At 56.1% G+C, this 11,627-nt stretch overlaps 1 protein-coding gene across 2 annotated transcripts; it reads left to right on the top strand.

The window, feature by feature from the left end:
* The first annotated feature begins 881 nt into the window (after positions 1 to 881).
* CBX2 (chromobox 2) lies at positions 882 to 10,342 on the top strand. Of its 2 annotated transcripts, XM_082604705.1 has the most exons (5): positions 882 to 1,012; positions 1,084 to 1,127; positions 2,158 to 2,223; positions 4,500 to 4,605; positions 6,012 to 10,342. In XM_082604705.1, the coding sequence occupies exons 1-5, from the start codon at positions 941 to 943 to the stop codon at positions 7,314 to 7,316; spliced, it is 1,593 nt and encodes a 530-aa protein (XP_082460831.1). In that variant the 5' UTR covers positions 882 to 940; the 3' UTR covers positions 7,317 to 10,342. The 2 variants fall into 2 exon arrangements, with proteins under 2 accessions (XP_082460831.1, XP_082460832.1); XM_082604706.1 differs by having other exon boundaries at positions 974 to 1,127; positions 4,404 to 4,605.
* Positions 10,343 to 11,627: the final 1,285 nt, after the last annotated feature.

Here is an 11,627-nt window from a genome sequence, read left to right as displayed (position 1 = left end):
GGCCCATTAATGACTTAGTCCTAGGTTAGAACCATGTCCTCAAATCCCGATCCCATCTCCTCCACATTCATTTCCTTAAAATCATGAAACAAATTTTTAAAAGGTGCAGTTGCTTTTCCCCCTACGTACGCCCTAAAACTTGGGGGTTGGGTGCCACTCTTCACAACTTAAAGAACGAAGAGCCGTTCGTTTCCACCAGATGCATTTTCCTCTCTCGCCTTTGAGAGAAAAAGCTGGGCTGCTCCGTTTTTGCCGCTCACCTCCTCCCCCAGTACTTTGTCTTCCATTCCTTCCCCGCCCCCGCCCCAGCCCGTTTTGCTCCCACGCAAAATAGTACGACTGCCCAAGACCAAAGGAGACCAAGTTCAAAAATGCGGAGGGCGCCTGGGCCCTCCGCGCCCCAAGCAGCGCCCCTCGGGGACAGGGGCAGGAAGCGGCCGCCTCGCCGCGTCCCAACTTCCCCCCGCTTCGGGGCAGAACAATGGCTTTTTGCCCGGAAAACGAAGTTCGGAGGAGGCCGGGCGCACCCCGGAGACCAAGCGGGACTCGACTGTTAATCGCCAGGTCCGAAGAGGCAAGGCGCCTCCTTCTTCCCCGCGAGGGACCCGCCCGCGCTCGGCTGACCCACGCGCGCTGCCCGCGGCCCCAACCCACCCAGACCAGGCTCGCCGGACCCCCGCCCGGGGCGCGAAGCTGATCCCGCCGTGAACAATGCGCGCCCCGCCCCCCGGCACCGCCCCCTCTCGCTCATTGGCCCATGCCGGAACAGGGCGGTCCGCAGGGCTGGTGGCGGGCTGGGGCGCGCGGGGCGCGGGGGCGTTGCGCGTGCGCGGGGCGGGCCTGCGCGGGGCGGGGGCGGTGCTTTGTGTGCGGCCGGCAGGGCGCGCGGCGGCGGTGGCTGTGCGGGGAGCGGCGGTTGCCGCGGTCTGGGCGGGGCAGCATGGAGGAGCTGAGCAGCGTGGGCGAGCAGGTCTTCGCCGCCGAGTGCATCCTGAGCAAGCGGCTCCGCAAGGTGCGTGCGGCCCGGCCCGTGCCCACCCGCCCCCGCCCACCCCGGCTCACGCGCCTCTTCTCTCCCTGCAGGGCAAGCTGGAGTACCTGGTCAAGTGGCGTGGCTGGTCCTCCAAGTGAGTCCCCAACAATGCGGCGCCCGCCTTCCCGCCCGCACCACCTCGGTGTGAAGGGGGGGCGGCGTGGGGTTCCTCGGCCGCGCCGTCGGGGGGCGTCCGCGCGCCGGGCGGGAAGTTTGCGGGGGCTCCGGGGGCTCCTCGGGTTTGGCGGGAGGGGGCACCCAGCCTGCGCGGGGTGCCCTTTGTTTACAAGCCCGCGGGTTGCAGGGCTGGGCGGCCTCCCCTTCCAGCCCGCCCAGCTCCGCTCCCGGCGACCCAGCCGCCTTTCCCCGCGCCTGGCCCGCGCCCCTCCGGCGCCGCGCGTTCCTCCCGCGCCCATTTGTTGCATGCGCCCCCGCCCGCCTCAGCCCTCCCCGCGGGACGCGAGCCCCCCTCCTCTAGTCCGTATTTTCCCCGCTGTAACCTGAGCTTTCTATTCATGGATGTAGGGCTCCTTTTTTTTTTTTTTTTTTCCTTTTAATGGAAGGGAGGGGACTTGGCATCCCGGAAGGGGCTCTATTTACAGACAATCGCGCAGACCCAGTTCCCCTTTCTTCCCGGACCCCACTTTTCTTTCTTTGCTTAACTCTCCGGGTTCCTGGCCCGCGTAGGCCTGGGCGACAGCAACATCTTTGGGCTGCGTTTCTGTGCCCCTAGGCCTCCTCCTCCCTGCATCCTGAAGGAGCCTTCCCTTCCCTCCCTGGCTCCGGACCAGGGTTTGGGGTCTTCCCTCTCTGCGACTTTCCATTTTATTGGGATTTGTTTTCCTCCAGAGGGAGGCTGTAGAGTCCTCCTGAGGCCGGGTGTTAATTGGGGGTTGAGATAGTGGTTTCCCTTTGAGTTTGAGGACACGGTGTTAGCTTCAAGATTCGGTGTCCAGGAGCTCGTCCTGGGCGTGGGTGAGACCCTTCGGGACTCTCCCCAGCACCCCGGTGCCCTGGCTGCCAACAGGGATCAGAGAGCAATGGGGCAACCCCACTTGGGCTTGTTTCTGAAGTGGCTGATCAGTGCCTAGTGCTTTAAGATACCCTGTTCTTTGCTTTTCCAGACACAACAGCTGGGAGCCAGAGGAAAACATCCTGGACCCGAGGCTGCTCTTGGCTTTCCAGAAGAAGTGAGAAAGTTAACAGACCTGTGGGAGGGGGAGACTGTTGGGGGGACCCTGGCCTGTCACACAGTCGTACAGGGTAGTGATGGCGCTCCAGGAGTCCCAGGCTTGGGCTGTGGTTTGAGGTCCCAGATGAGTCCTCTCCCCATCTTCCCTCGGCTGGCCAGCACTGTGCCCAGACCTTGGGAGTCACTGAGTAAGTGCTGCTTTTCGTCTTTGTGACAGCGAGATTTGCCAAAATGAACCTTCTTGGTTCCTTCGTGAAAAGTTGTGGCTTCTCTTCTTGGCCTTTTCTGTTGACTAGTTTGCAAACAGCACTGATAAAAATAAGGATGGCAGGTTTGCCCTAAAAATTGCAGACCTGGCCTCCCAGTCCTCCTCGTGGGTGCCATTGAGCAAGAGAAGGCTCAGAGAAGGAACTGGGACACACAGCAGAAAGTTATGCCTACTGTGGTGTGTCTGACCAAGAACAACACATTTATTTTTCTCTGTGCTGCAAAACAGCTAGCACCAAGTGAGCACCACGGGGGCCCCTTTACCAGTCTCAGGGGCTGAATTTACTTCTGTAATTCTAGATGTCATGTCTGTTTTTAGGTAGGAGACTTGGGTTAAGAGAGACCTCTTTGAGATACTCAGGGGGAAGGGTGGTGAGGGGCATGTGATGGCATAAGGTTCCAGGGAGTGCTATTCCAGAGCAGGCTGGTGGGGGCAAGGTGTGGGGATTGCCCTGTTGATAGAGGCTGATAAATTAGGTGCTCAAAAGCTTTCCCAGATGGGGTTGATCCGGCCAGCTGTTCTCTGGTAGCTCAAGCCGTGTCCACTTTTTTTTCACTATAGCAGGACATTTTGGGTCTTCTCAGAAGGGCCATAGCAATGGGGAAAAATAGAGATAGATTTTGGTGGGGGGGGGTGAGAGAAAATACATCGAGCATATGCTTGCCTCAGTGCCTTTGAAGAAGCTTATCAGCAAGCTCACTGTCTGCTGTTTACTCCATAACTCAGGTCCTGTAAGTCACAGAGGGTGGGAGCTGGTACTTTTCTCTGTAAGACAGTGTCCTGACCGTGGAGAGAGTGTGTGTCCTTAACATCACTTTTACTTACAGCACAGCAGACAGGAACTGAGGTTAGCAAATACCAGAGAGATAGATGCAGCAGTTACAGAGAACCATGGGGTGGTCTAGTTTACATCACGGGGGAGAGAAAACTGGGAAGGTGGGTGCTTGGCCTTCCTGTCCACCCCAGAGATCCCCCTGGGAACTAGGAACTGGTGGTGATTTGCTTGGTGTGGGGATGTGGCCTTTGACTGTAAGGGGAAGTCTCAGGTTCAGAGCTCACGGGTACAGGTTAATGTGTCAGCGGAGACCCGTGAGTGCTCCTGTTCTTTTAGGAGACAGGTTGGGGCTGCTTTGAGTATGAGCTGTGTCTCGTTGTACTGATTGGCTTCTTGAAGAGATCACCTTACAGGCCTCAATACGATGATGTTTGCCCATTTTGATTACCGGGAAACTGCTCCAGATAGAGCCTCTTCCCCAGGGGTAGCCTGGAATAGAGGCTTTTGGGGGTGGTGGGTGGAGGCGGCCTTCTTGGCTCCCTGACCCCAAGTCACGGAGCTGGTTAACGGTGTCCTACCTTGAGCCCTGAGCCCCGGCCACCTCGGAATCAGGCGTCACCAGTACTTCCATCTAGAGCAGTCTAGGAACGGAAAGGGCTTAGAAAGAGGAAACCGGAAAAGAAATGTGAGCCAGGGGCACTGGCTCTGGGTAGACCGCGTGGGGAACAGGAGCCCTTGATTACCCCAGTGCTCTGACGACCGTGAGATTTTGTGCGGGCATTAGAAGACTGAGAATGGGGGGCAAGGGTCCTCACCTCCATACCTCTGGACTCTCTTACTTGGAGTGAGGGGGTTGGACCACGTGACCACAAAGCCTCCTTCTAGTTGTGGTATTGTAGAATTTCCACAATACCGTCTCCCTGCAGAAAGTGGCCAGGATTCGCACAGGGTTTTAAGAGGAGTCGGAGAAAACTGGGAACTGTTCCTTTCGCAGCTTTACTTGAATTTCGTGACTTGTCTTTACCCAAATGTAAATGAAATAGATGGAGGTAAAAATAATACTGACCCCTAATGCAAAGAGAGGGGTCTGGACCTCTGCCTTGGATGTGTTCATTAACAGGATATGTTTTTGCAGGGAAACTGGTGATAAGCTACCTGGGGGTGTTTGAAACCACGGGGTTCCAGGGTGGCAGAAGGAAAGTCTGTGACTCTGATTGCTGATTGTCTTCAGGGAACACGAGAAGGAGGTGCAGAACCGGAAGAGAGGCAAGCGGCCCAGGGGCAGGCCGAGGAAGCACACAGTGATGTCCCCCTGCAGCCGGCACTCCAAGCTCAAGGTGGGTGGCTGCTTCCCTCCCAGCAGTGGCTCTCGGCCGGCTGAGTGGAAGGCAGCGGCGGGAGGGTTGCGGGCTTTGGGGAAGGAGGCCAGCTGGCACCTCCGCGAAAGTCTTTCTTTTGCTCAGAAGACCTTGGCTCTGCCTCTCTCTAGGCTGCCGCTGTGAGCCTCTGCCAGCAGGGGGCAACAGCAAACCTCAGCTCTCCACCTCCTGCCCTGTCTCTCTGGGGAGGGCCCTGCAATGGTTAAGCCCCCCAAGCTGGTTTCGTGGTCCTGTGACGTCCACTCTGCTACTTTCTCACCTCCATTGGCTTACAGGGAACAAAAAACAGGAAGCATGTACACAGTAGGTGCTCATAGGTTTGCCAGGTAGGTGCAGCTAAGAGGGGCGCACACACCTGGGCTCCATGGCACAGCCCCTCCTTCCAGTAGCTCAGAGGCAGGATGGGGAAGGGGTCCCGTCTTAGATGTGTCTTTGATTTCTCTCTTGAAGGCACTGCACCCAGGGCCTGAACCCACACACTGGCCAGGAGCTCAGTCACTTCTTACAAAACTGCCCTTCCAGGAGGCTGAGAACCTTGCCGTGAGTCTTATTGGCTAGGGTACGCTGGCCTGGTTTTGTCTTCAAAATGTTCTTTTTGAGCAGGATAGTGGGGCTGGAGGAGTCAGCTTTACTGCAGGAGAATGTGGGACATGTACGTTGAGAAACCTCAGCAAGGCGGGGGGCCAGCCAGGCAAGGAGGCTCCAGACTCCCTGGGTTTGATTCCATCATCCCCAGTTCGGGGCAGGCGAGCTTTGTGGCCGGGAGCAGGTGTTGGCTCTGTCTACCTAAAGCACACTTCTTACACAGGGACCTGAGAAATAGTAGGGTGTGCTTAATTAGTGTTTGGGATGACACCCAGAGGATGAGGAGGGCAGTGGTTTGTTTTCCTATGTGCTGGAAGGTTCTGAAGGGGTCAGCTTTGGAAATGGGGAGATGGAAGCAAGATGTCCAGTTGCTTTAGGTTACCAAGCTCTCACACACACTGCTTCACTCCACCCTTCCCTTCTGAGACATGTGAATCATGCTGCTCTGAATTTCCCTTTTCCAGGTGTCTGCTGAGGGCCAGGAGCTCCCCGTGCGTCCCTGGAGAGCTCGGCATCCATTGTCAGCATGTGAGCGTTTCCCTCCATCGTTCTGGCTTCACTTTGTGAACCCCCTATTTTTCTTCGTTCTCTTTCACTTTTAACTGCATTTCTTGGAACCTCGTAAGGACCTCTTCAATCCTTTCTGGAACCAAACAGTGAGATCGCTCCCTCCTGGCTACCTCTCTGGTCTGGAAGCCACAGGAGGGGCTGGCTCCAAGGTGTCTGATGCCCCTGGAGACCAGGCTGTAGAAGTGACACCTTCCCCTTTGTCGTTGCAGGAACCCGACGCCCCCTCCAAATCCAAATCCAGCAGTTCCTCCTCTTCCTCCACGTCCTCCTCTTCTTCCTCAGATGAAGAGGATGACAGCGACTTAGATGCCAAGAGGGGCCCCCGGGGCCGTGAGACTCACCCAGTGCCTCAGAAGAAGGCCCAGATCCTGGTAGCCAAGCCCGAACTGAAGGATCCCATCCGGAAGAAGCGGGGCCGCAAGCCCCTGCCCCCAGAGCAGAAGGCGGCCCGGAGGCCCGTGAGCCTGGCCAAGGTGCTGAAGACGGCCCGGAAGGACCTAGGGGCACCGGCCGGCAAGCTGCCCCCCCCACTCAGTGCCCCCGTGGCCGGCCTGGCAGCCCTGAAGGCCCATGCCAAGGAGGCTTGCAGTGGCCCCAGCACCATGGCCACCCCGGAGAACTTGGCCAGCCTGATGAAGGGCATGGCCGGCAGCCCCAGCCGGGGTGGTATCAGCTGGCAGAGCTCCATCGTGCACTACATGAACCGGATGAGCCAGAGCCAGGCCCAGGCTGCCGGCAGACTGGCTCTCAGGGCCCCAACTGCCAGCAAGTGCAGCCTAGGGCTGGACCTGAAAGTGAGGACGCAGAAGGGGGAGCTGGGGATAAGCCCCCCGGGAAGCAAAGTCCCAAAGGCCCCCAGTGGTGCTCTGGAGCAGAAAGTGGGGGGCACAGGAGGGCCTCCACACGCCCTCAGTGGCAACAAGGTCCCTGCTGGGTGCCTGGGCCCCCAGCCTGCACCCACCCAGGAGCTGAGCCTCCAGGTCTTGGACTTACAGAGTGTCAAGAACGGCACACCAGGGCTGGGCATGGTCGCCCGCCATGCCACAACCACCAAGGGTAACCCTGCCACCCACCCAGCCACTGGGAAGGGTGCCGGGGGTGGCCTCACTGCGGTGAGTGGGGCTGGCCTGCCCACCGACGCCAGCAAGAGTGAGAAGCTGGCCTCCAGGGCAGCAGCACTGCCCACCCCTGCCGGCAAGAGGGACTTTGTCAAGGGCAGCATAACCCCAGGGCAGGAGGGCCACCCGACTCCGGGAGAGGCGCGGAAGACGGCTACACTGTCTGAGATGAGCACCGGCGAAGAGAACAGCAGCTCCGACTCGGACCCTGACTCGGCCTCCCTGCCCAGTGCCGGACAGAACCTGTCAGTGTCCGTCCAAACCAGCCAGGACTGGAAGCCCACCCGCAGCCTCATTGAGCACGTCTTCGTCACCGATGTCACCGCCAACCTCATCACAGTCACGGTGAAGGAGTCTCCCACCAGCGTGGGCTTCTTCAACCTGAGACATTACTGACACCCCCTGGCTGCCCGGGTCTCACCTGCCCCTCTCTGGCCTGTGGCTTTGCTTTGATACATGGCCCGCATCCCAAATCCTCTCCAGGGGCCGGTGGCCTCCTTCAAGGGCAGGCTTGGATGGGAACTCCCCTGGACCCAGCCCTGCCTGCAACTTTGGCAGGGGAGGTCCCGTGATGCCTTGCCACCCAGCCTCGCCCTTGTTCCTACCTCTGGGCCTTCGCTTTGCTCTCCATTTGCCTCAGGAAGTCTAGGTGGCCGCCTGTGGCTCAGCGAAATATTTCTCAAGAGCATCCTGTGTTTCTTGAGCCCGACCATGTTCGCTGTTTGAACTGCCTCCGTGGCCTTTGATGGCAGCAGTGGTCACCTTGCCTCCCAATTTCCCAGAGCACAGGTGTTAGAGGAGGGGGCTTCTCCTGGCCCAGCTTGGCTGTTCCTGCCCAGCGGCTGAAAGAGAAGGTGTACTTAGGGCTGGGGGGAGGAAAGGCCTGGGGAGCTGCTCCAGGGAGGACTCTGCTCAGTGTGTGGAAGGGGGGCGGGGGAGCAGGAAAGGGGCCTTTCTGGTCGGAACTCCCCCCTCAGCAATGCCTGAGCTGGCAAGGGTGAGGGGACTGTCCACCTCCCTGTCCCTGCCCCCACCCGGGATAGATGAGGGCTGTGGCCTTAATGTAAGAGGACAGGTGTGGCAGTTGGGACCAGGAACCCTGAAGAGGTTGGTGTTGGTGCCATCTAACCCTGATTCAGATTAACAACAGCAGCCCCCAAATGTTGACTCAGGAGTCCAGCATGGGCAGGGAGGGGGCTGGTCCCAGAGCTCCTCCACCTAAACCTCTGAGTTCAGGGGGCAGGAGAAGGGTGTCCTGCTGCTGCCCTTTCAAGGACTGCCTTCGTCCTAGTCATGGCCCCACAAACTGCCCCAGATCCACTGGGAGGTGGGCAGTTGCTGGAAGTAGGTCTCCCCTGCCGACACCCGCTGGCTTCCAGCTGCCGTGCAGGTGCTTCCCACAGTTCCCACCTACCTTCCCCTGACAATCCCTCCCCACTTCTGGGGGTTCCATGTTCTCTTACCCAGCTGAGAAGCTGTATCCCTGTACCATTTGGGAAATGGGACAAAATCTGAGTGACCCACCTGGCCTTCGGAAAGGCCAGAGCTTCCAGCCTGACTGCCTCCCCCCAGATGGCTGAGTCCGGCAGCTGTCTTGGCAATTCCAACCAACAACAGGATTGCCATTACTGATTTGGGATAGAGAGGTACATCAGTGAGTGGGGTCACTGGTCTTTGATGCCAAAAAGAAAAGTGGGAATGCAGGGAACTTTATTTCTGCTTCAATTATCAGTTAACATCAGCCAGCAGGTGTGGGATCTTCTGTTGTCCCCATAGCCCTGAGTGCAGTGGACACGGTGGGCTCTGGTTTCTGAGGGTGGGCCTGCCAGAACTCCAGTCCCCTCAGTCCCTCACCCTCCACGCCAAATAGGAAGAGATGGCTTTTGTGAAGCCAAATCGATTTCAACAGTGTGCCTTTGGGGACAGATCCACATCCAAGACCTCACTGAGGGGCATCGAAATGCAGCTTCCGACTCTTGTATGTGATAGACATGCTGGCTGCAGCAGGAATGGTGCCCACCCTGGCAAACCTGAGGACTGGGGGCCCTGGACAGCCAGGCTGAAACTGGAAAGTGGGCAGTAAAGGGGGAGAATGCCCTCTCCACTGCCCCAGCAGGAGATGGCGAGATGCCAGCACACTGCACAGTCTGGAAGGAAGGGGTGCCAGCACCCTGGGCCCCTGGCACCAACCTCCCCTCCTGTCCCCAGATGTCCCTGGGTGAGACTAAAGGGGCTCTCATGGGCTGCCTCCCCCTCAAAGGAGCTCATAACCTCCAAGTTTTGCTGCCTTAGAGCCTGCAGAGCCAGGCCAGTAGCAGCTCTCCCCTGCAAGCCCTCAGGGTGACCCTGCTCTGGGCTGATCTGACAGCCTCAGCAGCCAGGTCTCCAAACTCTGATTAGGTGCCTTTCTGTTTACCAGCTACTTCAATCCCAAAGTTTGAATCTGCAAACACCTTACTCCCAGCCACTTTGCCTTCTTGCTGTGTTGTGTGTCTTTCTTGGTGTTTGCGACTCCAAGAGGTTCATGTTTGTGTGTGTTTGTGTGTGTACACACGTGCAGGCGTGACAGCCTTCGCTGAAGAGTTGGACAGATGCTCAGAGTTGGTCATCATGCTTACCAATAAATAAAAGTAGTACTTTTTTTGCTGCTGTGTGTGTGTGTGTGCGTGTGTGCGTGTGTGTGTGTGGCTAGGCATTGGCCACACATCTGACTTGTTTATCCTGCAGGGTTTCTTATGTGAACTGCATCACAGTGTATATTGAGTGGGTGTTTTAATCCTGTTTTTGTTTGCTTTTGTAATGGATAGGAAGAAGTGGCCAGTCTATCTTCTTCAGAGGATTTGGCATATTTTTATATATATTTTTGGTACCAAAAAGAGTGTTTCTTGTTTTTGGTTACACTCAAGATTCTGACCTGACTAAGAGAGCTCTGGGCCTAGAGGTTTTATTAGGGGAAAACTAGCGGGGAGGACCAGAGCTTTGGACCATTGCCAATCACTGGCTTGATTTGTGTTTTTTAATTTAAAAAAAAAAAGCCAAATTATTCATGTATGCCACTTCTAATTACTTTAAAGTGTGGCTGTTTGTTTGCTTTTTTTAAAAGAGAGGGAACAAAAGTGAATATGTTATTGCCCTGGGAAACTTAAGATCTTTGTTGAAACAGCACAGCAGCCCAGCCCCCATATTCAATCAGGACCAACCAGTTAAAGGAAATGCTTCCCCCAGGAAACCCACAATGGTTTGGGGGAAAGGGGTGGGAGGAGGGGAGAGGTAGTGCTAGAGGACCAGATTTTTGCTCAAGTGCATCTAAAGATTCTGTGGATTTTCTAGTATTTTTGGAGAACTAACACTAGCAATAGGTTGCAGATCTTTTTAGACTGATGTTAATTTATTTTGCAGGGGAGAGTCATTAGCAAAGGTGTCAGAGGATTTTTGTCTTTAACTTTTTGTTAACTCTTAGTATATCAATAAATTCTTTTCTTGACTTTTCAGCCTGGTGTATGTCATGAGTGATACCTGGAAACAACAGTCTCTTCACTTTCCCTTTCTTGAGGCAAAATAGTTATCTGGACTTGAACTGAATCATGGGGTGAAAAAAATAAAGGCTTTGGGAAAGGCTCAGCCACTTTCCTGGGATGGAAAAAAAAAAAAATGTTCTAAGCAAAGAGGTGGGGTTGATTATGAGTCCCTACACCAGCATTTCCCAGGGAGGGCAGTTTGGCACCAAAGGGGACATTTGGCAATGCCTGGAGACAATCTTGGTTGTCACAACTCGGGGGCAGGGGTGAGTGTTGTTGCTGCTGGCGTCTAGTAGGTAGAGGCCAGGGATGCTGCAATACATTATAAGCTCACTCTGAGACATCTCCCAGAAACTAACCCTTTAGGTTAAAACAAAATTCCGACACACACAGTATCCAGTGATGCTGTGTTGCAAAGCTGCTCAACCCCTTGAATCCACCACATGTGGTAACACTTCCAAAGGACACAGCAATAAAATCCCAGGGGAGTTGCCATGAAGCACAAGAAACAGTCAGTGGTGCTACTACGACTCCTAACCCATGGCTCATAATAAAGAGATGATTTGCTTATTATCTAACCTTCCCTGGTCCTTTAAGGTTTGCATTACCCTCAGCATGAATTTATTCATAAATTTCAGCCTCCGGGGAGAATGAAGCTCCCTTTGAAGTAAAGAGAGAAGTTGGGCCTGGACGTTGGCCACCACTGGTTGAAAGGCTAGTCGGGGCGAAGGCCTGAATGTTTTAGTTCGGGAGGAGATTCCCAATACAAACAGCAATGCACCACCACCCGCCCCCCCAGCTCTGCCCGGCTCCAGAAAAAGCCCTGCGAATTTGAAATCAGATTCTTGCAGGGAAGGCTGCTGGCATGTTTTCTTTTGTTGTGCCTTCGGTGGCTGGAGCGGCTTTCTTTTGGAGGAGGTGGGCAGGGACGACCCTAGCTGTCCTGTCCTCGGCCTTTGAGAGCAGCAGAAAGGGGTTGGGGATGGCCAGGAAAGAGCGGGCTAGAGGGAGTAAGAACCCGCGCCCTTCCCGGTGGTGGGCCCGAGTCCGCTTGTACAGAGCGCCGGCCAGACGTGCACGAGGGGGGGCCCTGACCCACACTGGCCTTTGTTAGTTTCTGCGCTGCTGATCTGATCGCCTAATCCACCGCCTTCCCAGAAGAATGGGCTGGGCTGCCAAGGGGCCCGAC

Source organism: Mesoplodon mirus (assembly GCF_964341445.2).
Source record: "Mesoplodon mirus genome assembly, chromosome: 18".
Classification (NCBI taxonomy): Eukaryota; Metazoa; Chordata; class Mammalia; order Artiodactyla; family Ziphiidae; genus Mesoplodon; species Mesoplodon mirus.
The sequence above is the reverse complement of the archived record's forward strand: the minus strand, read 5'-3'. Positions and strand labels throughout refer to the sequence as shown.

Bases quoted from the DNA above. Each gene is read 5' to 3' on its own strand.
- CBX2 (XM_082604705.1), top strand. From the start codon at position 941: ATGGAGGAGCTGAGCAGCGTGGGCGAGCAGGTCTTCGCCGCCGAGTGC. The intron at 1,013-1,083 runs GTGCGTGCGGCC...CTCTCCCTGCAG, and splicing joins TGAGCAAGCGGCTCCGCAAG to GGCAAGCTGGAGTACCTGGT. The intron at 1,128-2,157 runs GTGAGTCCCCAA...TTGCTTTTCCAG, and splicing joins TGGCGTGGCTGGTCCTCCAA to ACACAACAGCTGGGAGCCAG.